The sequence below is a fragment of the Bos taurus genome, chromosome 14, assembly GCF_002263795.3.
Source record: "Bos taurus isolate L1 Dominette 01449 registration number 42190680 breed Hereford chromosome 14, ARS-UCD2.0, whole genome shotgun sequence".
In the NCBI taxonomy this organism is placed as follows: Eukaryota; Metazoa; Chordata; class Mammalia; order Artiodactyla; family Bovidae; genus Bos; species Bos taurus.
In genome coordinates this window covers 23,423,223-23,447,689 of record NC_037341.1, presented here as the reverse complement: position 1 = coordinate 23,447,689, position 24,467 = coordinate 23,423,223, and the positions used below count along the sequence as shown (strand labels likewise).

Here is a 24,467-nt window from a genome sequence, read left to right as displayed (position 1 = left end):
AACCTAGAGGGGTGGGAAAGGCTGGGAGGTGGGAGGGAGATTCAAGAGGGAGAGGACATATGTACACCTATGGTTAACTCATGTTGATGTGTTAGGTAGTAGAATAGGAAAAAGGAGTCCAGAAGGGCGGTGGCTAAAAGACAAAGAAGGGGAAAGTCCAGGAAAACAGAACAAAGGAAGGTCCAAGGACCGGAGTGAGAACCTCAGGTAAAACAAACAGCCCTCCTGGCTAGCCCAGTTTACACAGGGTAGGCTCAGGGGGAGGAGAAAAAACATAAAAAGAGGAGCCAAAATTGGTCTGGCTTCTTTTCACATCTTTAGGGTTGGCCCGCCCTCATGACTCAAGGATATAGTTCCCTTTGCTTTCCAAATAAAACTGAGCTGTAACACACAGCCATAATGAAGGAAGAAATAGACAGAACAGGCTCTGTCTTGAAAGCAGGACTCCATCTTGGGCCAGAATGTGGACTTTGAGCTATATGCCCAGTATCTATGGAAACGACATACCAGCTGGAAAACCAGGCCCCCAGAAGGAAGAGCCCCAGGGCTCCTACCTAGACTCTCCACTGCCTAAAAGAATACCCTAGTTATCTGTGTAACAGAATAGAATGATACATTCTATTATGCTTATTGGAGTATGACCACAGGCCTATTGATAATTGTCCACTGTTAACTACCTAGGCTTAAGGCATATGAATCACGGGTTAACTTTGATTATATCTTTCTTTTCAATTGTTCAGACTTGTTTCAGGGAATTTGGGGAGGTGGGTTTGGGCACGTACACTTAGGGTATATAAGGTTTTCACAAAAACTGGTCGGGGTCCTTGGCTAAGAGGAGATTCTGCCTTGGGCTCTCTGGTGTAAATGGTGTTATAAACAGCACTCCACTATCTTCATCTTCCTTCTGAGTGAGTTTGTTTCCCAGAACGCGTGGGTACAACAGTGACCCTGGTCCCTCCGAGGGCAATAACACCAGTCCGTCTGTCATGTCAGTGAGACAGAACCAAAGAAATTACAAACTCCCTCAACAGATGCATGACAGAAATCAAGCCAATATTGTAAAGCAACCATCAACCAATTAAATATTAAGAAATATAATTATATATATTAAAAGAAAATTTTTGCCAAAACCCTTCCAGCTGCTGGAACATTTCAGGGCATGAGCCTCCTTATCTCCTCGCAGGGCCCTGCAGTAAACACTTCTCTGCTCCAGACTCCAACATGCCAGTGTGTCTGGCCTCACCGTGCACCCAGCACACGGACTTGAGTTAATCACACTGCCAGGTTTGTCCCAGATACATGTTGGCTAAGCAGCTCTCCTGTGCACCTTGGGCACTCCTGGGTGTCCCACTTAACCCTCATTAAACTCCAAACGCAATCTTGTCCTGACTCCCAGTTCTTCCTTTAGCACCCTATAATCTGATATTCCTTCTCATGCCATTCATGAAACTCCACACCCCCACTCATTTCACTGGTGACCTAGTAAATGATGACCAAAGGTTATTCGCTGATTATTATCTCTTATTTCTTCCCAACATATGTAGCATTGCTATGTCTCTGGATCTTTGTACACAGAGAAGATGTTCAATAAACAGGGGTCAGCGTTTGTTAACTTCTCGAACTTCTCCAGGCCCCCTGCCAGCTCTGCAACCACCAGCTTCCCGAGCTGTGCCACGCCCACATGCCAAGGCCCAGGCCGGAATCTGAGCAGCCAAACACAGCCCAGTTCTCGCCTCTCTGCTCCACACTGCAGGCCACAGGACAGTACCTGGTTCCTTCTCCGCACGGACCCGGCATCTGCCTCCCCCGTGTTCTCTCCAAGGGTCCCAGCCTCGATCTGCGTTTATGAAACGCTTGGGGAATTTTTTAATTGTTGGTGCCAGGGCCCCCTGTCAACCCAGCCATTCTGACTTGATAATCCAAGCTGCAGTCATGGGCATCGCAAATGTTAAACGTCCCCGGGGGATGCACTTGCCCGGAATCTAGGTATACGTCGGGTCCACCAGACAGAATTGTCAGCTTCCAAATATAGCAGCCTGGGAAGAAAAAAATAGGAAGGCACGCGCCCCCCGGGCTCGCAGAGGCCCGCGGGCGCCCCACCCCCGCGCGGGCGCGGCCGTCCCGCCCTTGGCCTTGGTCTCCAGGTGGCGCCAGGGATAAACCCCGAACCTCACCGAGCTGAAGCCAGAGACGAGGTGCCCGCGGCGGAACAGGCTGGCTTCTCTTCGGCAGCTGTCCCGGGTGAGTACCGAGGTCTCCGGGAGGCCAGGGTCATGCGAGGCCAGCCTGCGGCGTTAAGGTTAATGGGGGTGGCGGCGATGAGCGTGCGCGTTTGGGGATACCCGGCGGCTGGGTGCAGGGCCCCCGAGGCCCGCACTGCGTCGGCGATCCGCGCTCCCCGGTCCCCGAGAACCGAGCTGCCAGCCTCCCACCCCACCCGGGTGTCCTCGTTTTCTTCTGGACATTGTGCCCAGGTGCCCCACTCTCCCCTGCTCTGTGCACCCACCTTAGTCTGTCGCTGCCCCTCTCCAGACTCCCCCCCCCACACACACACACAATTCACCCCGTGCCCCCTTAGCAGGGCAGCAGAGCCCTGGCCTGGGAGGCAGGCCTCATCTGTTTATGCTGCACCAAGTTAGCAATGGCACCCTACTCCAGTACTTTTGCCTGGAAAAAAAATCTCATGGATGGAGGAGCCTGGTAGCCTGCAGTCCATGGGGTGGCTAAAAGTCGGATATGACTGAGCGTCTTCACTTTCGCTTTTCACTTTCATGCATTGGAGAAGGAAATTGCAACCCACTCCAGTGTTCTTGCCTGGAGAATCCCAGGGACCGGGGAGCCTGGTGGGCTTCCATCTATGGGGTTGCACAGAGTTGGACACGACTGAAGTGACTTAGCAGCAGGACTAAGTGGGTAAGCCATGGAATGAAGACACCAAAGAAGTCTTAGCCTGATGAAATTTAACACATATTTGTTCCCTGACTTCCTAAGGAGCAGTCTTTACACTAAAAGAGAGCCAGACATTTACCTGTGTTCCTCAGTAAAGTTACTATTAGCCTCTTTCTCTGGCATAGCCGATTATCACAATTCATATGCTAGCTGGAACACCAATCACAACCTTAGCTGGTATTTATTTTGCTGTCACTATGCGCCTGGCACTCTTCTGGCACATTGTAGGTGGGTGTGGATGGGAGATAAACCTGGCAGCACTCAGATCTAGCCCAACTCCTCTCCTTCCACCCTCACCCTCACTCTCTGCCTCCTGGAGAGGGCTGTGCTCTGTGGCACAATAGGGACCTTTTTTTTCCCTCCAGTCTGCTCAGAAGTTTCACATGGGTTTGTTGTTGTTTAGTCGACAATTTTTATGACTCAAGTTGTGTGCCACCCTGTGGACTGCAGCACACCAAGATCCTCTGTCCATGAGATTTCCCAGGCAAGAATACTGGAGTGTCAATCAAAAAAAAATACTTTATTGCTAAAAAATGTAACCATCATCCTAGGCTTCAGCAAGCTATAGTCCTTTTGCTGGTAAAGAATATTGCATTGATGTTGATCGCTGCTGACTGATCAGGGTGATAGCTGCTGAAGGTTGGGGTGGCTGTGGCAATTTCTTAAAATAAGACAACAATGAAGTTTGGGGGGAAAAAAAGAATACTGGAGTGGGTTGTTATTTCCTTCTCTAGAGGATCTTCCCAACCCAGGGGTCGAACCTGTGTCTCCTGCATTGTAACAGATTATTTTCTGGGAAGCCCTTTATAAGGAGCCGTAGAGATCATATTACACACCTCAATACCAGTGGTGCTAGTGGTAAAGAACCTGCCTGCCAATGCAAGAAACATAAGAATCGAGGATTCGATCCCTGGGTCAGGAAGATCCCCTGGAGGAGGGCATGGCAACCCGCACCAGAATTCTTGCCTGGAGAATCCCATGGACAAGAGGAGCCTGGCGGGCTGCAGTCCAAGGGGCCACACAGAGTGAGACACGACTGAAGCGACTTAGAATGCAGCATGCATTAACCTCATAAAGCTTCCACACCTTCCAAATTTCATATATGTTGACTTGTACTAATAGAATCCCCCTGTTCAGAGAAGGAAACTGAAACACAAGAGATGCAACAGTTCTTACCAAGGATGCAGAGAGGTCGGTGGCAGATCGAGATTTCCAACCCACAGTCTCTAGACCTCACTACCTGTGCCGGTACCCCACAGACACCCTAAACCCCAAATGAGGGGGCCTCAGGAAGCCCAACTCTAGAGAACCTGGGAAGCATCTGCTGGATCCGGTTAAGAAGTGGCTTGTCCTAGGGCTTGTGTCACGCCAGCATGGAGACAAGGGAAAACTGAAGTCTAGAACCCCTGAAACGAATAACTTTCACGTCAACCAGGAGAGTGGTGAGGCTTCCAGCTATCTTCAGGGTGCTGGAGACGCTGAGGAGAGAGGTGGAGCATTGTCCTCCTGGCGAGGACATACATCATGGTGTCCCTGAAAGGAGTTGTCCACAGCCGGCCAGTGTGGGTTTTCTCACAGAAGGAGTGTTTCATGCACAGCCAGCTGTTGTGGGTTTTCTCATGGAAGTAGTGCGGGTGATGCCAAGGCTGCCTCCTGGGGAGGGTGCCCAAGGTTTTGGCATCCCTGTGCAAAGTCTGATCCTCTTCCTTCAGGTCTGAAGGAATCCATCCCCTGACTGTGTGTTTAAAATGAGAATCTGAAGACCACTGTTCACCCATTAAGGTACCTTCTCTCCAAGTCCTTTGGGCCTGGGAGATTCTATCAATCATCCAGAAGCAAAGACGACAGAGAGTCTGAGAGCCATTTCATCCAAAGTGTGGTAAAGCTGCGTGCTCCACAGCAGGAAGCACTCATTGGACTGGAACATCCAGCTCCCACACCCCCACCCCCACTAGCATGCCTGTTTCCTGGACACATAGAGCAAACCTACCTCAAGGCTCACACTCTTCCATCCCTGTGCTGGATGGAAGCTGCTCCCAAGCCCTCCCTTGCGTTCATCATTTGCACGTCCAATCAAAGGTCACTTTCCACAGATCTCGCCTGTTGCCTCCTCTGTTGACTCCCATCTAAAGCAGGTCTCCTGGCTACTCTCTAGAGTGCCCCCCACCACACACACACACTTTTCTTTATAACACTGCAGCTCTTACTGGTATATTCATTCTTTCATTAGACTCTTATCTCCCCAGGGCAGAGATTATGGGAGATTACCCACTCACTCAGCCCCATGGCCCAGCATTGTACCTGCACAGTATCCATGCCAAGGAAATGTGACAATGAGCTCACCTGGCCTACACAAACTAGACAGGGATCCTGGCTAAGCCACACACACATTCTTTCTGGTCCTTGGTCCCATCTACACATGCTTGCACGCTCACTCAGTCGTGTCTGACTCTTTGCAACCTCATGGACTATAACCTGCCAGGCTCCATCTGTAGAGAAAGCCAAGAAGCAGCAATTTAGTTTGCCACTTCCTAAGGGTCTGACCACGCTTCAAGCCATCCTTTAATGAATCTATGAGAACTAGTGTGTCCTCAGCCAAGCTTCAAAGTCAGTGTGGAACTGCTTCACTTCACTAATGAAGTCCATCTTCTGTCCTCACGTCCAACTCTGAGCTGGCCACCCCATTCAGGGAAACCCCAGCCCACAGCACAGTATGCCCCTTCTCTCCTCGTCTGGAGGGAATAAGACCTTCCCTTCTTTCTCAGGTGCTTGTTAGGAAAGCATCTTATAAGCTCATTCTCACTAAAATGTGAGTGACTGATAGGGTGGAGGCATTGAGCCCTGTTTAAGTTTGCCTTTTATTCATTCGATAAACTTGTCGGGTACCTTCCTGTGGGCAGTGCTGTGAGTCTGAGAAACAAGGTAACATCATAAAGCGCTAGCTGCAAGGCAGCATTGTGGTCACACATGCGCAAACATTCTCATTATACTTGCAAAACCACCCTAGAGCACAGGACCAGGAAGTAAGGAGACCGAGGCCCGGCGTGGCCTGCCGCAGGCTCCACAGCCAGACAGGGGCAGGGCCTAGCTATCTCACCCCTTCCCCAGATGTCATACAATTGCAGGGCCAAGTAGTAAGGGATGTGGCGTGGGGGCCTCAGAGCCTGGAAAATGGGTACCCTGTGCTGACGGCAAGTTGTAGGGGCCAAGGTTTAGAATGTCTAATTACTCCTCTTCAGGTACATTAATACAAGCAGGATTTCACATTTTTCTCTTGAATCTCAGATTTTAAATAACAACAGTGCAATGAGAAAACAGAAACCTCAAAGGAGGCAAAAAATAAAACCAGAAGGGAACAGTTGTGTCAACACGATAGGGTCAAGACCTTAAAGGTGAAATCAACCTACAGGACATATTATGGAGCAAAACCAGCTATAAGAAAGAGTGAGCTTCTGCTTTGGGTTAAATGTAGCCGTGGTTACAGTTTCTGGGTAACGAGCATTTCTGTCACCTAGAACACATAACAGGCATTCAGGGATGTGATGAGCTTGGCACGGTGATGCAAGTTGGTCAAGATGGTCCCTGTGGACCCCCTCCCCCCTTTCTCAGCTCAGAGTCTGCCACCAACAGGGATGTTTACATCACGATTCTTAGTTTCTTTCACTTCTGCAAGGGAGTATGGGCCCCATGGAATAAGGTCCTTACATGAGTCCCTCTTGCTTTATAGGTATGAGCCAGAACATGGCGCTCAAGCTGAAGGCAGCCAAGAAATTGCTCATTTTCTTAGGAAAATCAGTGTTGGCTCTTGTGGAGGCTGTAGTTTTTGTTATAATCCCCAAACCACGGAAGAATGTTGCTGGTGAAATCGTACTTATAACAGGCGCTGGAAGTGGACTCGGAAGGCTCCTAGCCCTCAAATTTGCCCAGCTTGGGTCGGTGCTTGTGCTCTGGGATATCAGTCAGGAGAGTAATGAGGAGACCTGCAAGATGGCTGTGGAAGCTGGAGCCACGAGGGTCTATGCCTATACCTGTGACTGCAGCCGGAAGGAGGAGATATACAGAGTGGCCAATCAGGTAAACCTGTGTGTTTGCTCTTCCTATGGGCAGTAAGGACTTGATGTAGTCTCTGATGTCCATCCATATTTGCCTTCCTCGGTGCTAATTTGCCTCTCTTTAAAAAATATCAGGGTGTGGGAATTAGCATTTTTGAGTTCTTGCTATGTGCCACACACCATGCTTGGCACCCTCTGAATTATACTCCTGGAAAGTCAGGCCTCTTATTATCTCCACTTCACAAATAAGAAAATGGAGACTTAGTGCAGGTGAGTTTCTCAGGTGACTTAACTGAGAAGTTTAGGTAATAAGTAGCAGAGCTGCAGGTGGGATGCGAGTCTCTTGACTCTGAAGAACGCCCTCTGGCCAGCTCATGTGCTGGTTGTCCAGGCCCCCTGTTGCCATGTAAGAGAAAGGCCATAGCACCCTTCATGGAGGCATAACAAAAACTGAGAAGCAGGGCTATTAAATAACCTGCTGGGAGTCACAGAGCTAGGGGAGGACCATGCCAGGAGGTGAAGCCGTATCTAGCCTGATCGCAAGTCCAGCTGTTTCCCCCACCCCCAACAGTGATTTCTATTCAACCTGCATTTCTCTCACGTGGTCATATGAAAAGCGAGTATGTTATTCATCCTAAAGACTCTTAACTGCAGCTGCCCCTTTGGTGATGGTAGAGAAGTATGTATAAAGAACACTTTCAGGAGCCCAGAGCTCCAGTGGATTTTGCAGGGCCTGAGGAGACACACGCCTCTGCGGTGGCCACTTGGTCTTCCCTCAGAAGGATTTCTCTAACCGCTCGTTGCACAAGCACTGTACACATCACTCTCCTGGACCACTTTTTTGTGGCTCTCGGAGTTCCCTGGTTTCAGGAGAAGGAAGAAAGTAGATGTGCCTGCTGGAAGGTTCCTGCCCAGCTTGTAGGCTCTAACTGGGTTCTGCTTGCAGCTTCTCATCTGACTTCCCAGTGGAGGGGTGTGCCAGTCTCTGGCCAGTGAGTTTCTTTTAAGTTGTGACTTTTGTCTTTACATCTTATACATGCGTTACCACCACCATCACCAATCGCAGGCTGCCCGGCAAGTCTGGGGATCCAGACCAGACAAGCTGGCATGGGCTTGTGTGGGGACCACCTTTCAAAGTGTGTGTGTGTGGGTGGGGGCGGGCGGGTCTGCTGCAGCTACTTTTGCAAACTAAGCCCTTTGCACTTGGAACACAATCTCCTGCCAGGTTGACTTCCCCTGGCTATGAGCCACTTCTCTGGCTATGAGCCACTCTTAAGCAGTGACTGGTTCACATTTAAAGAGAAAAGACCTTAAGATGTTCCTACTATAAACCAGCCATTTCCACCTCTTGTTCTTGATAAAAGAAAGGTAACCAGGAAATTTTTATCCCATAGAGGAATAATCAAGGCGTGGATTTTTAGAGCTGATATGACAGTGTTTTATTTCCACAGAACCCAGTAACTGAAATCTTGTGTCCCTAGATCATAGCTTGGGACTAATTTCAGAAAGTCCATCCTTGCCAACTGGCATCCGGTTGAGTCGTTTGTTGTTCAAATCACACAGTCCCATTCAGCGTGTGATTTTGCCCCAGGAAGAGTACCTTGACTGCTGTTCAGCTTTGATTTGACTTAATATTTTAGCCACTCTCCATATCAGACTTTAAGTTAGATTGTTTCCAGCACTTCTATCCGAAAACTTCAACATGAAACATGAGGTTTCCTTGGTGTCTATTGCAATCCTAAACTTCGCCGAGGCTACGGATCTCATTGGTTAGTGGACACCAAGCACGTCACCTTCCTTGCTGGGACTCATGCCTTCTGAGAGAGCAAGAGTGGCGGTGTCTGCTGTCAGTAATCCAGCCCCTCTCCCCCGCTGCACCACCCACACAGGCAGGCTCACACCCACATCTGCACACCCACACGAGTGCGCACAACACACAGAGCCAGAGACGGATGCACGTGGTGCTGCGGCCAGCAGTTCCCTCTGATTCGGGGGACACAGGGCCCCTGCTATGTGATACAAATTACAGGAATGAAAGTGCAAACGAAGGCAAGCCAAGGGACAGCCCCACCTGCCATCAAGCCTGGAAAACCCGGTGCTCAAAAACAAAAAAGAAATCTGACCAAGCCTGGGTCACTTGCTGACGGTTTGCTCTAAAGGGAAGGCTCCAGTGGTACTCCCAGGATTTTTATTTCTTAAATTAAAGTTATTAAGTATCTAGTCTGGCTGGTGCTGGTGCGACAGCAACAGGCGGGAGCCCCTCTGATCCTCCCTTCACAGACCTTACACCTAAACGTTGGTGCTGGGGAGAAGAGAACCAGTCAAGGGATGAAAACAGGACAGACAGGTTCTGAGCTCCTGTATGTTTGAAACATTCATATGACTATTATACTCCCTCGTTCCCTCCCTGTCCCACCCCCGTTGCTACAAGTGCCAGGGCTTGATTTACATGGCATGGTATCATGCCTGACATATCACCACATTCATTAAAAGGCTGTGCTGCTCATGCTTCATTTTCAGTTCAGTTCAGTCGCTCAGTCGTGTCTGACTCTTTGCGACCCCATGAATCGCAGCACACCAGGCCTCCCTGTCCATCACCAACTCCCGAAGTTCACTCAAACTCATGTCCATCGAGTCGGTGATGCCATCCAGCCATCTCATCCTCTGTTGTCCCCTTCTCCTCCTGCCCCCAATCCCTCCCAACATCAGAGTCTTTTCCAATGGGTCAACTCTTCACATGAGGTGGCCAAAGTATTGGAGTTTCAGCTTTAGCATAAGTCTTTCCAATGAACATCCAGGACTGATCTCCTTTAGAATGGACTGGTTGGATCTCCTTGCAGTCCAAGGGACTCTCAAGAGTCCCCCAACACCGCAGTTCAAAAGCATCAATTCTTCGGCGCTCAGCTTTCTTCACAGTCCAACTCTCACATCCATACCTGACCACTGGAAAAACCATAGCCTTGACTAGACGGACCTTTGTTGGCATGCTTCATTTTAGCATAAGACAAAGTCACTAACCATGTCACTACTGAGTATCAGAATAACTCTCCCTGTAGGAAAGTAGTGTTACAGGTGTTGCAACCATCATAAGAAGAGGGGAAGATGAGTAGAAAGGCATTAGACTTAGATCTCTGATGTGCCATGAACTCTGCAAAGGAAATAGACATGCTTTGTTCTTAGAGTGCCTTGCAGCAAGCAGCAGCTCAGTCTGAGTTAACAAGGACAGAAGCATCTAAAACCACAGGAAAATAAATCCAGTTCACATAAAGAATTATGGGCACACCTCATTTTATGGCACTTCACAGACATTGCATTTTTTCTACCATCTGAAGATTTTTTTTTTGCAAATTGAATGTTTGTGGCAATCCTGCCTTGAGCAACTCTTAATGGCACCCTTCTTTCGACAGCATTTGCTCACTTCGTGTCTCAGCATCACATTGTTTCTCATGATACTTCACACTTCCATTATTATATTTGTTCTGGTGAGCTGTCATCAGTGATCTTTGTTACTACAGATCAGTCAAGGCTTAAATGATGGTTGGCATTTTTAGCAAAAAAAAACATTTTTCATTAAGGCAACTTGTTTTTTAAACCTAAAGCTCTTGCACGCTTAATAGATGACAGTATAGTGTAAACATACCTTTTATATGCACCAGGAAACCAAAACATTTGTATGACTCAATATGTTGTAGTGTCAGCTTTACTGCGAGGGGGGTCTGGCACTGAACCTGTGTATCTCCAGGGTCTGCCTGCGCTGCCCTGGTGGTGCTGATTTCCTTATTCAATTCAGGTGAAGAAAGAAGTTGGTGATGCTTCCATCCTGATCAACAATGCCGGAATCGTAACAGGCAGAAAGTTCATGGACTGCCCGGATGAGCTTATAGAAAAGTCTCTTGACGTGAATTTCAAATCACATATATGGGTAAGTACTTTTTCTTCTCGTTATAAATGTCATTCCCAGGTGGCGCCAGTGGTGAAGAACTCACCTGCCAGTGCAGGAGACATAAGAGATGTGGGTTAGATCCCTGGGTCAGGAAGATCCCTAGAAAAGGAATAGCAACCCACTCCAGTACTCTTGCCTGGAGAATCCCATGGACAGAGGAGCCTGGCAGGCTACAGTCCATGGGGCCACAAAGAGCTGGGCACGACTGAAGCGACTTAGGCTTCCTCTTGTTCTCTTACAGTAATGGAAGTGTTGGTCACTCAGTCATGTCTGACTCTTTGCCAGGCTCCTCTGCCTGTGGGATTCTCTAGGCAAGAATACTGGAGTGAGTTGCCATTCTCTTCTCCAAGGGATCTTCCTGACCCAGGGGTTGAACCCAGGTCTCCTGCATTGCAGGCAGATTCTTATAGAATCCACTGCAGAGTGGACTCTTACAGCAGTACTGGTCTTAAACCACAGACTTCTCAGTTGTAGCTCAAGCTGTCCTCTCCTGATCCAACTTAAGCTCTACCTCCCCACACCTCTGCTCAGGGAATCCTGCAAAGACACAGCTGCTCTTGTGTCCTAATCATGTACTGACAGCCAGCGTCCTGTCTGGTACCATCCCAGGCACCTTGTGAATAAGCCTTCAAACAGCCCAGTGAGATAAGGGCTCACAGAAGTTAAAAGTGACCATGCTTAGACATGACCAGGTGACCTCATCATTTGCCTAAGGCAGGAACTCCCTTGAAGTGAAAGGAGGCATAATTAACAAGCAAACATCCAGCAGGTCTGTTTGGGGGCACACGAAGATGCACAGTCAACTTTGTTGTTGCTGTTCATTTGCTAAGTCATGTCTGACTCTGCAACCCCATGAACTGTAACACTCCAGGCTTTTCTGTCCTTCATTATCTCCCAGAGTTTGCTTGAACTCATGTCCATTGATTGAGTGATTCCATGCAACCATCTCATCTTCTCTTGCCCCCTTCTCCTCCTGCCTTCAATCTTTCCCAGCATCAGGGTCTTTTCCAGTGAGTCAGATCTTCACAACAGGTCCCCAAAGTATTGGAATTTCAGCTTCAGCATCAGTCCTTCCAATTCATATTCAGGGTTTTTGTCCTTTAGGATTGATTGGATGGATCAAGGACAGCACAGAGATCCTTTAGGACTCTCAAGAGTCTTCTCCAGCACCAGAGTTCAAAAGCATCAATTCTTCAGCCCTCAGCCTTCTTTGTGATCCAGCTCTTACATCTATACATGCCTACTGGAAAATCCATAGCTTTGGCTATGTGGACCTTTGTTAGCAAAGTGATGTCTCTGCCTTTCAATATACTGTCTAGGTTTGTCATAGCTTTTCTTCCAGGGACAGCGTGCCCACCAGCAGCCTGATAACTACGTGCCTTGAACATTAAAAGGCATGGTCCTGACTCTCAAGGAGAGGTGCCCACACTCAAGTTGCATTGTCCTGGCCTTTGCACAGACCAGTCACATTAGCCTCTCCAGCCACGCACACACCCTCGTTCTGCCCCTCCTGGCTCTTGCTCATGACCACGTCTCCCTGACAGGCCAGATGAGTTTCAAAACAAACTGATATTTTAAAACTGAAACCAACAGCCACATGTCCTGTGAACAAAGTTCAGGAAAAATTTGAAATTCAAATATAAGCCAAGGGAGGAAAAAAGTCACCATAAATCTAAATAACCATATCTTTGAGTGGTCTTACTGGTTTGTGGACTGTGGATACCACAATTAAGATTTTCCTGTACTGTTTCAATTATTGTTTTTGTTGTGTTTTTAAAAGTCAAATATGAGCAAATGTAAGTTTGAGTAAATTATTTTTAATAATTTAAATTCCCATTAAAATACTGGAATAACCACCAGCAAAATATTGATCCACAGTTTAAACAAGTTAAGATGGTTACTTGCCAGATATTTAAGTTTGAATGTCCCATTTCCTTCAGGTATTTTTTTGAACTTGAACAACTGTTTTCAATCATGATGATTATATAAACATCTGAAAAAAAATATAATGTGCTATAAAATGTTAAATATTTTACCTTGATCTTCTTAGACTTATAAAGCCTTTCTACCTGCTATGATTGCTAATAACCGTGGACATTTGGTGTGCATTTCAAGTTCAGCTGGATTAATTGGAATGAATGGACTGGCAGGTAAGAGAAATATGGTATTTCACAACCGCAGCTTGAGCAACAGCTCTGAATAATCAGCACTGACTTGGTGTATTAACAATAAATGGTAATAGATGAGGACATATATTCAGTAAGGTAAGTTGTTGAGAACTTGATCATCCAGCGAAACTGCCCAGCTGCTATACTTACACGAAGTTGAACTGGGCACTTTAGAATCATTAGGTCTTATGCAATCACTTGGAATTAATAAAAGACCTAGATGGGTGGGATAAGGAGGTGGGAGAGAAGCTCAGGAGGGAGGGAGTATATATATACATATAGCTGATTCATGTTGTACAGCAGAAACTAACACAACATTGTAAAGCAATTATCCTCCAATTTAAAAAAAAAAAAGAAAGAGACCCTACTTATAAATTCCTTACATAAGTGATTAGCATAGTCACCTTCCCCCAGACTCACCTGACACTGTAATCAGGGTGTTAAGGAGGATCCTTCTGGGACTTCCTTGTGGTCCAATGAATGAGAATCTGCCTTCCAATGCAGGGGCTGCAGGTTCATCCCTGGTCAGGGAACTAAGATCTCATATGCTGTTTAGTTGCTCAGTCGTGTCTGACTCTTTGTGACCCCATGGACCACAGCACACCAGGCTTCCCTGTCCTCCACAATTTCCCAGAGTTTACTCAAACTCATGGCCACTGATTCAGTGATGCCATCCAACCATCTCATCCTCTGTCACCCCCTCCGTCTTTCCCAGCATCAGGGTCTTTTCCAGTGAGTCAGCTCTTCGCATCATGTGCCCAAAGTATTAGAGTTTCAGCTTCAGCATCAGTCCTTCCAATGCATATTCGGGGTTGATTTCCTTTAGTATTGACTGGTTTTATCTCCTTGCTGCCCAAGGGACTATCAAGAGTCTTTTCAGGGCAACTAAGCCCATGCACCACAACTACGGAGCCCACGCTCTAGAGCCTGTGCTGCACAACTAGAGAAGCCCTGGCACACTGCAAGTAGAGAAAGCCTGCACACTACAATGAGATCCAGCGTACCCAAAAAAGAGAGAGGACCCTTCTGCCCTATGAATTTTCCATAAGTGGTCTCCCCTGGCTGGCAGCTTGGAGAAAATATCTTCACCCCAGGAAACCTAAAATTAACTTTCTTTTGCTGTTCCATTGGTTGGAGACTGGCAGGAATTTGTTGTCACTTCCATATCCCTTGCAACCGACTTGACATTAGCAGTGGGGAGAGGATAAGACATACAAGATCTTCAGTGAAGAGGGCCCACTGGGGAGCTGGCTCTAGGAAGTCCTGCCCTTCCCCTTGGGGTGCCCCCCAGAGGCTCATCCATCAGAACCCTAATTGCAACACTCAGGTAGCAGACCAGCCAGCTTGGCTGACTCATAGCTGGTTCCAGTTTCATAACACTGGTCTCAGCAAGTACCTCTCAGCTGCCGGATAGGATTCCAGAACCACTTGTCACCCCAATATTAGCAGTCTGTACATGTCTCCCTATAGCCTGGGTCTCCCTGCCTCTGTCCTCCTTAGAATCCATCAGGTATTATTATTACCCCTCTCTCTCATACATCTGAGAAGTCACAGGTCCTTGACATACCACAGGTGTATTTACAGGGCCTGTGAATCCTTTGGTTAGACACAGCATCTCTGTCTTCAAATGCAGGTCTCTCCTCCCTGGCTCCCTTAGAAACAAGTATTCCCAGCATGGGCAGCAACTCCCCAGAATCAGAACCACTGGAGCTGCTACTTGGAATGCAGGTTCCCTGGCCAGTCTCGGGGGTAGAGGAGCTCAGTGAGCTATAGTTCTACCAGACGACTCATATGATCCCAGAGGCAGCTCAGGACCCCTCCTCTCACCTCCCTGCACCCCTTGCCACTTCTTCTGTGTCTTTCCCAGCGTCTGGGGCAGCAACTGCCTGATATCCTATGCCTGGCACGTGCAGCCTGGTTCTTGCTGGTTGGAGTAGCTGCTTCCCAGCAGAGCACCAAGGTGTATGTCTTCTGCTGTGTGAGGCAGAGGGAAGGATAAGTCACCTAAATGCCTTTTCTTCTCCTGACATTTCCATTCAGCAAACCGAATGCCCAGGTTTTGACTTGAAGTGAGTGTAACGGAGGACAGAAAGCTCAAAACTGACCCAGATACCACTTCCCCTGCATTTGAAGATAGTCAAGCAGTCGAGGTTGAAGGGGCAGTGTGTTCTTTGCAACCCCATGGAATATAGCCCACCAGGCTCCTCTGTCCATGGGTTTCTCCAGGCAAGAATACTGGAGTGGGTTGCCATGCCCTGATCTTCCCAACCCAGGGATCAAACCCCAGTCTCCTGCATTGCAGGTGAATTCTTTACTGTCTAAGCCACCAGGGAAGCCCAAATAAGAAAAACTTTATTTTCCTTCTGGAAGTGGAAGAATTTGAGTTGGAAGAAAACTTGCTCTGACAGGTATCATGACCAACACTGATCTCTACCGCCTAGACTCCCACTTGACTTATTATTAGTGTATTTTTTTTTTTTTTGCCTGCCCTGGGTCTTCATGGTGGTACTTGAGCTTTTCTCTAGTTTTGGCATGGAAGGGCTTCTCTTGTCACAGAGTAAGGGCTCTAGAGTGCATGGGCTCCATAGTTGTGGCTGGTGGGCTTAGTACCTCCAAGACATGTAGGATCTTAGTTCCCTGACCAGGGATCCAACCTGCATCCCCTGCATTGGAAAGCAGATTCTTGACCACTGGACCACCAGGGAAGTCCCTTGACTTATTATTTTATTTCTTCTTCTATGTGTCCTTCTGCCCATTTGGGCCAGAGTTCTTTGGGACAGAACCCACATCTGGTGCCCCATGTCAGGGCACAAGTGCCTTACCATCACTGCCATGGGAGTAAAGTTCGACTGTGTGACTCCCGGCAGCCCTGCTCTTCCTCAAGCCCACATGGCCATTGTCATCTGACCTTGACGTGATCACTGACCTTCCCACTCACACATCACCTCTTCCAGGCAGAGAAGACCAAGATCATGCAAAACAAGAACTCTGAAATGGCTTGTCTCTGCCGGTATTCGTGTTATGAGGAAATCTTCCTATAAAGCCATTTTAAAACTTTGCACTATATAATAGTATCGTTTGTCTTTTCAGATTACTGTGCAAGTAAATTTGCAGCCTATGGATTTGCTGAATCGATATTTTTAGAATCATTTACCAAGGGACAGAACGGGATCAAAACCACTATCGTGTGTCCATTTTTTATAAAAACCGGAATGTTTGATGGATGTACTACTGGGTAAGCATGTCGTTTGATTAAAAAGGAACTGTATTTTGAAAAATGATTGACCATTGATTTTATTTTGTTCTGGCTGAAGTTATTTAAAAAGACTTTTCCAGCATTCAGCCTGCTTTATAAACAGTTTTAGAATTTATTTCCTTAGATGTGTTAGTGATTAAGACACTGGGTTTAATAGTGATGGTTTATCAAGGCTTGGAGAAGGAAATGGCAACCCACTCCAGTATTCTTGCCTGGGAAATGTCATGGACAGAGCAGCCTGGTGGGCTGCAGTCCATGGGGTTGAAAAGAGTCAGACTCAAACAAGCATGAGCACCACACACAAACATCAAGGCTATACCCACGTCTTCAAGGCCACCCTGTGGCCTCAACCTGCTCCCCCATCTCCTTGGCGCTGCTGTCACACACCCCCTTTCTGCCACCAACTCCATCCTGCTCTCATCCCGATTCCACAGAAGAACGAGAAGTTGTTGAAGAGGCATAAATATCCAGTCTGCACTCATCAGATGACAGGCAGTTACTTTTCAAAGATGCGCTTTGCAACATTTAGGCCATTTGTTTAATTTGGTTTCACCACATGTGCCTAGTATAACATCATTGTATTAATTAGAATCCCTGTTTTCCACTTCAAATTCTAGTTATTACTCACCATATTGATAATAAGACAGCAAGTACAGAAAAATATCAAATCTGGAAGGAAAAGAAGCCAATAAACGATAATGTCTTGTGTGTGCATGCTTGCTAAGTCATTTCAGTCGTGTCCGACTCTTTGTGACCCTATGGACCATAGCCTGCCAGGCTCCTCTGTCCGGGGATTCTCCAGGCAAGAATACTAGAGTGGGTTGCCATTTCCTCCTCCAGGGGATCTTCCTGACCCAGGGATGGAACCTGTGTCTCTTATGTCTCCTGCATTGGCAGGCAGGTTCAATACCACTAGCTCCATCTGGGAAGCTCACAACTGTTTTATTGTCCTTTTTAAGAATTGCTTTCTCTAATTTCTTTTTTTTTTTTTAACCCTCCTCCCCCTCCCCAAGCTGTCCTTCTCTCTTACCGATTCTGGAGCCAGAATATGCAGTCAGGAAGATAGTAGATGCTATCCTGCAAGAAAACATGTACCTGTATATGCCCAAGTTTATATACTTCATCGTGTTTTTAAAAAGGTAATGTTTCTGCTCCTATTAATTCTCAACGTGCCAGTCCAGTCAACAGCTTACTCCACAGCCAACAGAGAGGAGCCATTTTTTTTTTTTTAATAAAATCTGGTTGGGAGCACTTACTTTATATATAATAATGCACAGAGGTTGGTTTCAAATTAAACAGTGTCTTCATATTTGAAAAAACAGGTGTGCGTTCCTCAACATGAGCAAGTTTTCTGATTGGAACTCCCAGGGCCAATAATGATAGCTGTTTCTTTATTAGGGAAATATGTTCAATAAATAGTCTGTTGAAACCTCTAGTGGGGCAAACATTTCCTATGGAAGACCATGCAGTAGGGCTTCCTTCTTCGGTTAGAAGGCAGCACTCTCTGGGGTCCACATAGAATGGGGAACTCTGCCCAGCCTTGGGGTGGGGATTTCAGGACAAAGACAGGAAGGAAGGAACCGTGTGGAATGAGAGGAGCCATTTAGAAGATAACTGGCAGTGTTGGGGGCAGGGTGGGGAAGATAACCATTTTTTGTATGTTTGTTTATTTATTTACTTTGTTTTTGTCAGTGCTGGGTCTTCATGCTGCGTGGGCGCTTCTCTAGTTGCAGCGAGTGGGGACTACTCTGTAGTTGGGGTGAGCAGGCTTCCCACTGCTGTGGCTCTTCCTGTTGTGGAGCAAGGGCTCTAGTATGCATCCTGATTTAAGCGTCAGGATGGCCACATGGAGAAGATAATGTTTGACCAGAGACCTGAACCTGTGAAGGGCAGGAACCCCCTGGATATCTCAGGCTGCCTCCAGAGGGACCGTGAGCCCAGGGCCCTTCTCTTGTCCCCACTCCTAGGACAAGTCTCCGGTTGGCTGACTGTACCCTTCCTCGTCCTGCAGTGTGAACGTCATGATGGACAGGATCAAAGTGTCAGGAGGGGCGAGCAGGATGGAGAAGATGGACAGTCTTAGTTGGGTCTTGCCAAAGCTCTGAGGGGCTATTGCATGGACTTCTCTCTGTTGTCCAGGAAAGAAAGGTCAATGACCTCTTTGGACAGTGGGAGGAACGGAGTGTTGAGAGCCCAGTAGCACTGTGAGCAACAGGGCGAGGTTGCAAGGCAGGATCAAGACTCCTCAAGGCTGCATGCTTCCTGTCCATCATTACAGAATGCAGTCAGGCCTTGAGACTGACACGGAAGTGAGTGAATAATGTAAATAAAGCAAAGAGAAACACAGAGATCCTGGGCTGGTGTCCTCACACATGATGGACGAGCCCCAAGTGACCACAGGACAGGGACGTTCAGGTGGGCTTTGAGTGACTGACGCCTTCTGCAGCAAGTCAACGGCCCTGCTTTTCAGTGGAGCTCGTAAAGATGTTCCATGAATGATAACCAAGATGTTCCCTCTTGTGTTCTCTTTAGCTTCTTGCCCCTCAAGCTGGGGCTGCTTTTGGGTGAGTACCTGGGGGCCTTTAATTTAATGGATGGCTTCACTGGCGCCAAGAAGAAAAACTGAAGACCGATTCTGTGGCTGACATCCCCAGGTACCCACAGTTACACAACATCTATTTCAATGAAGAAGTGTCTTTGTTGACAGAATGTACCTGGAGACCACAAGCACCAGTCTGCTGTCTAGACTAGTATTTGCAACCAGTGCCTCTGAAAATAATGTTGCGCTCTGTTTTTCTGTTGAGTTTTTTTTAATTAAAAAAAAAAAGTCCATGTTTGGTGTTTGCTTGCAACTGCTGTGGAAGTGATTGTTGCTGTTGTTTTAGTTACTAAATCACATCCGACCTTTTGTGACCCCATGTATGGAAGTAAGATCATCTCTCTCTCTTGTGAATTGCCCATCATTTTGGTTGGGGGTCTGTGGCTGAACATACACTGGACAGGGGAAGTGAGGGCTGAGAAGAAGCACCCAGCATGTGGAGGTGGGGTGTCCTGAGGACACAGAGCTTGTTCCCCATCACCTTGTTCTCAGACTTGGACTTGTTGAAACTGTGCCATCTGGCATGGAAAGGTCAGCCTCCCGCATCCTTCTCCCCACACAGATGCTCGTCCTCCTCCCCACAAAGATGCTTGTTTCTACAGCCGTGGGTATTCAGAGAGCAAGTGCCAGACCTGCTGAAGGTTCCCCAGGGGCACAGTGTCAGGGAGCTTTCCTGCACATTCCTGCATAACCAAGGGCCAGTGATACTGGAGTGCGTGCTAAGTTACTTCAGTTGTGTCTGACTCTTTTGCGACCCCATGGACTGTAGCCCACCAGGCTCCTCTGTCTATGGGATTCTCTAGGCAAGGATACTGGAGCAGGATTGCCATGCCCTCCTCCAGGGGATCTTCCTGACCCAGGGATCTAACCTGCATCTCCTACATCTCCTGCATCGGCAGGTGAGTTCTTTACCACTAGCACCATCTGGGAAGGCTTAGTGATCCTGGACCAAACTTTAAATAGGATCACATTGCTTTCCTAGAAGATACCAAAGAGCGGTTGCTTATGACCCTGAAGAAATGACCTTCTCCAGAGTTAGATGAACTGTTCCCTATTAAACCAGAAACCATTCCTGTGGGTAATTTCAAGTGTTTCATTTAGTAGTTCAAACTGGGTTTCTCATAAGGTACTTTTTTTTTACAGAAGGAACAAATTTATCCATTTATATTCATCAAGGCTGCCTTCATTTCATTTGTATTGCATGCTTAGGGTTTAATCGACTGGCCAACTCTTTTCACGCTTTGGAGATTAACTACAAAAGCAAGATTAAAAGAAATATGTTAATTACCATAACCCCAGAGGTCCTTCCCCGGGTGGGAGGAAGCACCTGCCTTGCCAGAGAAACAGCAGCCTTTGTCTTCTGTCTCTGTCACTGGAGAGTGGGGAATGGGGAGGAGCACCTTGGGGGTCCCTGTGAGAGTCATTTTGTGGGTAAAATGCTCTTAGAGGGACGGCCATCTCAGGAAATGTGGCATCTAGAATCTATTAGGGACTGATTTCTCCTGAGCTGCCTGTAGGATTCTGACAATTTTGCCCCTGTATTTCCTTTCCCTTCAGAAAGCCTTTTTTTAAAAAACTCGTTTTTCATAAAATTAGCCCACAAAGACATTTGAAAATATGTTTTCTTTTTGCAAAAATGGGTGATTATTTTCAATATTCCAAAGCAACTGTATCTTCCTTATTTAAAATACTTTGTTTGGGCTTCCCAGGAGGCACTAGTGGTAAAGAATCCACCTGCCAATGCAGGAGATGTAAGAGACGTGGATTCAATCCTTGGGTCAGGAAGATCCCCTGGAGAAAGAAATGGCAACCCACTCCAGTATTCTTGCCTGGGAAATCCCATGGACAGAGGAGCCTGGCAGGCTAGAGTCCATGGGATTGCAAAGAGTTGGACCCGACTGAGCACACACACACATATGTCAGTGATTATGTAAACTGTGAAAGTGCTGGGCTAAAATATTTTGTTTTTTACTGTTTTTTTTTTTTTTTTTTTTTGGAGAAGAAGAAAATTCTTCAACAAAGTAAGGATTTTGAAGAAATATAGGCCTGAACAATATAGGTATTATGTATTTTTTAAAAACTTATTTTATGATCATAAAAACAATAGCTTATATTTGTTGTGCCTGGCACAAAGCTTGCCACTTACACACACGATTTCATTAAATGAGAATCATAAAGGTATCTGATGGATGCTGAAGAAGAAACGGCATTTATTTCACAAGGGTGACATCCTCCTCAACCAGGGACCTGCATTCAGAGGATCAAAGACCCACTTACATCGACCAACTCCTGTGCCAAATCCTTGGCTAACAAGGTTAATTAAGAGTGAGGCACAATATTGCTCCCATATTACGATTCCAAACACGTAGATTCTAGGGGCCTGTCTTTTAACTGAAGAATAAAGAAGAGACTCTAAGGGGATTTTGTAGAACAAGGGTCTGGGGCATAGCGGACACCCACCACCTCATAACAGCATTAACAGCAATTATTTCTAATTGGAGTGCATCTTGGCTGGATGACTACAGAGGCCCGAAATTCAATTGTGGTTTTACAGTACCTGTACAATTGTCTAAATGAATTTGGATCTACTCGAAGCACTCAGAGGGGAAGAGACCACGTGTAAATTAGAGAATTCCAGAGGGTGATAAATACCAAGGTGAATTAACGCCATGGGGGAACAAACATCTTCAGAGAGTGTTTCCTGGAAGCTTCCACCTGAAATTTAATCCTAATGAAGCCATGATCAAGAGCCCAACACCCAAAGAGGCCTCAAGACTCAAAAGGCCAGAGACAAGAGTTGTCCCCAGGAATGGGCACCCTGCCCTCCAGATTACGTCACCTCACATCCTGTAGTCAGCATACCGCTCAAGAATGCGGAAGAACTCTTGATCTTGGGAGGAGTTTGGCTGGGGAAGATACGTACCACCATGGTTTGGGGGCAGCTTTTTGGCTTGTTTTTTTTATTATTATTATTTTAATATTTACTTTTATTTTTTATTTGTTTGGCTGTGGTGGATCTTTAGTTGGGACATGTGAGATCTAGTTCCCTGACCAAGAATCAAACTCCAGCCCCCTGCACTGGGAGCATGGAGTCTTAGCCAATGGACCACCAGGGAAGTCCCTGGCTTGGTGTTTATATTGTGAAGCTGTATTCGTCAGCTCAGACTGGCCCACCATGGCAAAATAGCAGAGACTGAAGGGCTTAAATATCAGACGTGTATTTTCTCACAGTTCTGGAGGCTGAAAGTCCAAGACCAAGGTGCCAGTGGGTTCAGTTTCTGGTGAAGGCTCTTCCTGGCATGCAGTCAGCCCTCTTCTCCCCATCCTCACATGGCCTTCCCCTGTGTGTGACCACTGAGAGGGAGAGGCCATGCTCTTCCTATAAGGGCACTAATGCTATCACGAGGGCCCCATCCTCACAACCTAATTGACCCTACTTACCTCCCCAAGGCTCCATCTCCACATATCATCACACTAGGAATTAGGGTTTCCAACACCACATGCTATCAGCCAGAATTAGTCACATGACTGAACTAGCCTGCAATGGAGGCTGAGTGTGGTCCCTGACTTGCACTGCATGAGCCAGCTAAACATCAGGGGTTATAGCACTATGGAAAAAGATAAAGACACCTGTTGATGTCAACTTACAGCTCTGTCACAGTCTGCTTCCCCAAATGGCTATGTATCCTCTTCTCAGATGGAAACCACAGACCCACTCTGCCTTCAAGACCTTCCCACTCTGCATCTCAGGCAAAGTCCAGGACATCTGGACCAGGGCAGCACTCTGCATCAGGTCCAGAAATGGCTCTTCTCAGTCTGATGACCAAAAAGGTAAAAGGTAATATTTGCTGCCATGCTGGATTCTATGGTCTAGAAAACAAGCTTTAATGGAAGCTGCTGGGGAAAGGCTTAGGACCACAGTCTTATTTCTGCTAAGGCCACTGTCTTGAATCCACACTTCCCAGGACTTCTCATCAGACACAGAGAGTGCTGGTTGCTTCAACCATTCCAGGCTCTGCTCTGCATGTAGAGAGGGCCTCCTGGAACAGATTTTCATCCTCTTAAACCTCCACTTGCATATGGGTGTTCTCCAGTCTTCAATTCCAGAAGATTGCTGAAAGCAGCAGAAACATCCAAGTTGTAGCAAAGTTATGAATTTGTCTTAGTAGCTTTCCTCCTCACACTGCAGTCTCCCTTAGTGGGTGACAGAACTTTCAAGGTAGAGTAAGGTCAATGTGAACCCAATGTTCCCATATGCCAAACAAGGATCACCAGATTTCTAGTCCCTATGATTATGAGCCCTTGCCACCTCCCCCATGAGAACTTGAACTTACATATTTTCATCTCTGCCATACAAAGCATTGCTCAACATGGTATTGAGTTATTGTTATTGTTTGTTGTTCAGTTGCTAAGTCATGTCCAACTCTTTGTGACCCCATGGACTGCAGCACACCAGGCTTCCCTGTCCTTCACTCTCTCCCAGAGTTTGCTCAAATTTATGTCCATCGAGTTGGTGATGCTATCCAACCATCTCATTCTCTGTGGTCCTCTTCTCTTCTTGCCTTCAATCTTTCCCAGCATCAGGGTCTTTTTCAATGAGTTGGGTCTTTTCCAATGAGTCGGCTGTTTGCATCGTGGACAAAGTATTAGAGCTTCAGTTTCAGCATCAGTCCTTCCAATGATATTCAGGGTTTACTTCCTTTAGGATTGACTGGTTTGATCTCCCTACTGTCCAGGAGACTCTCAAGAGTCTTCTCCAGCACTAAAATTCAAAAGCATCAGTTCTTTGGCCCTCAGTCTTCTTTATGGTCCAACTCTCACATCTGTACATGACTACCAGAAAAACCACAGCTTTGACTAGATGGACATTTGTCAGCAAAATGATGTCTCTGCTTTTTGATATGCTGTCTAGGTTTGTCATAGATTTTCCTCCAAGGAGCAAGGTATTGAGTTACAAATTAGTTTAAAAACAAGGTTCAGTGACCCAGTGATTCAACCCACATCTCCTATGTCTCCTGCATTGGCAGGTGGGTTCTTTACCACTAGCACCCCATGGGAAGCCTACTGGAGTGGGTAGACATTCCTTTCTCCAGGGGATCTTCCCAAACCAGGGATCAAACTTGGGTCTCCTACATTGCAGGCATATTCTTTATCATCTGAGCCACCAGGGAAGCCTATCAGTGGGTTTAGATAATTCTAAAGTTTGAAAACAAAACTTCTTTGTAAGTCAATTGTTAAATTTTTAGGACTTCAGCTTTCACATTTATTTCCTAGATGCTTCATGAGAAAAAAAAAGCGGGGGGGTGATATTAAGACAATGAATATAACTCAAACAAGATTATGTATAACAAATTACAAAAAAATTAAAATAAGGTTCAGCTGTAACAGTGACTGTAAATAACAGAGAGTTAGGAACTATAAGTGTATTCTGTCACGGGAAAGTCCGAAGGTAAGTGGAGCATGCCTTCCTTCCATGTGGGCTCTGCTCCATGAAGTTCCA

General features: G+C 46.8%; 1 protein-coding gene across 2 annotated transcripts; it reads left to right on the top strand.

Annotated features, from left to right (window-relative positions):
- The first annotated feature begins 22 nt into the window (after window positions 1-22).
- Window positions 23-19,200, top strand: SDR16C5 (short chain dehydrogenase/reductase family 16C member 5). Of its 2 annotated transcripts, XM_025001600.2 has the most exons (8): window positions 23-207; window positions 1,545-2,241; window positions 6,677-7,023; window positions 10,792-10,923; window positions 12,995-13,094; window positions 16,203-16,347; window positions 17,382-17,507; window positions 18,901-19,200. In XM_025001600.2, exons 3-8 carry the CDS (start codon window positions 6,679-6,681, stop codon window positions 18,992-18,994), a joined length of 942 nt encoding a protein of 313 aa, XP_024857368.1. In that variant the 5' UTR covers window positions 23-207; window positions 1,545-2,241; window positions 6,677-6,678; the 3' UTR covers window positions 18,995-19,200. The 2 variants fall into 2 exon arrangements, with proteins under 2 accessions (XP_024857368.1, NP_001192862.2); NM_001205933.2 differs by lacking the exons at window positions 23-207; window positions 1,545-2,241 and having other exon boundaries at window positions 6,691-7,023.
- Window positions 19,201-24,467: the final 5,267 nt, after the last annotated feature.

What these genes read in the sequence shown, in the direction of transcription:
- SDR16C5 (XM_025001600.2), top strand. Translation starts at nt 6,679, where the DNA reads ATGAGCCAGAACATGGCGCTCAAGCTGAAGGCAGCCAAGAAATTGCTC. An exon ending in TGGAATGAATGGACTGGCAG is followed by an intron (nt 13,095 to 16,202) that starts GTAAGAGAAATA and finishes TTGTCTTTTCAG; the next exon opens with ATTACTGTGCAAGTAAATTT. An exon ending in TTCATCGTGTTTTTAAAAAG is followed by an intron (nt 17,508 to 18,900) that starts GTAATGTTTCTG and finishes TGTTCTCTTTAG; the next exon opens with CTTCTTGCCCCTCAAGCTGG.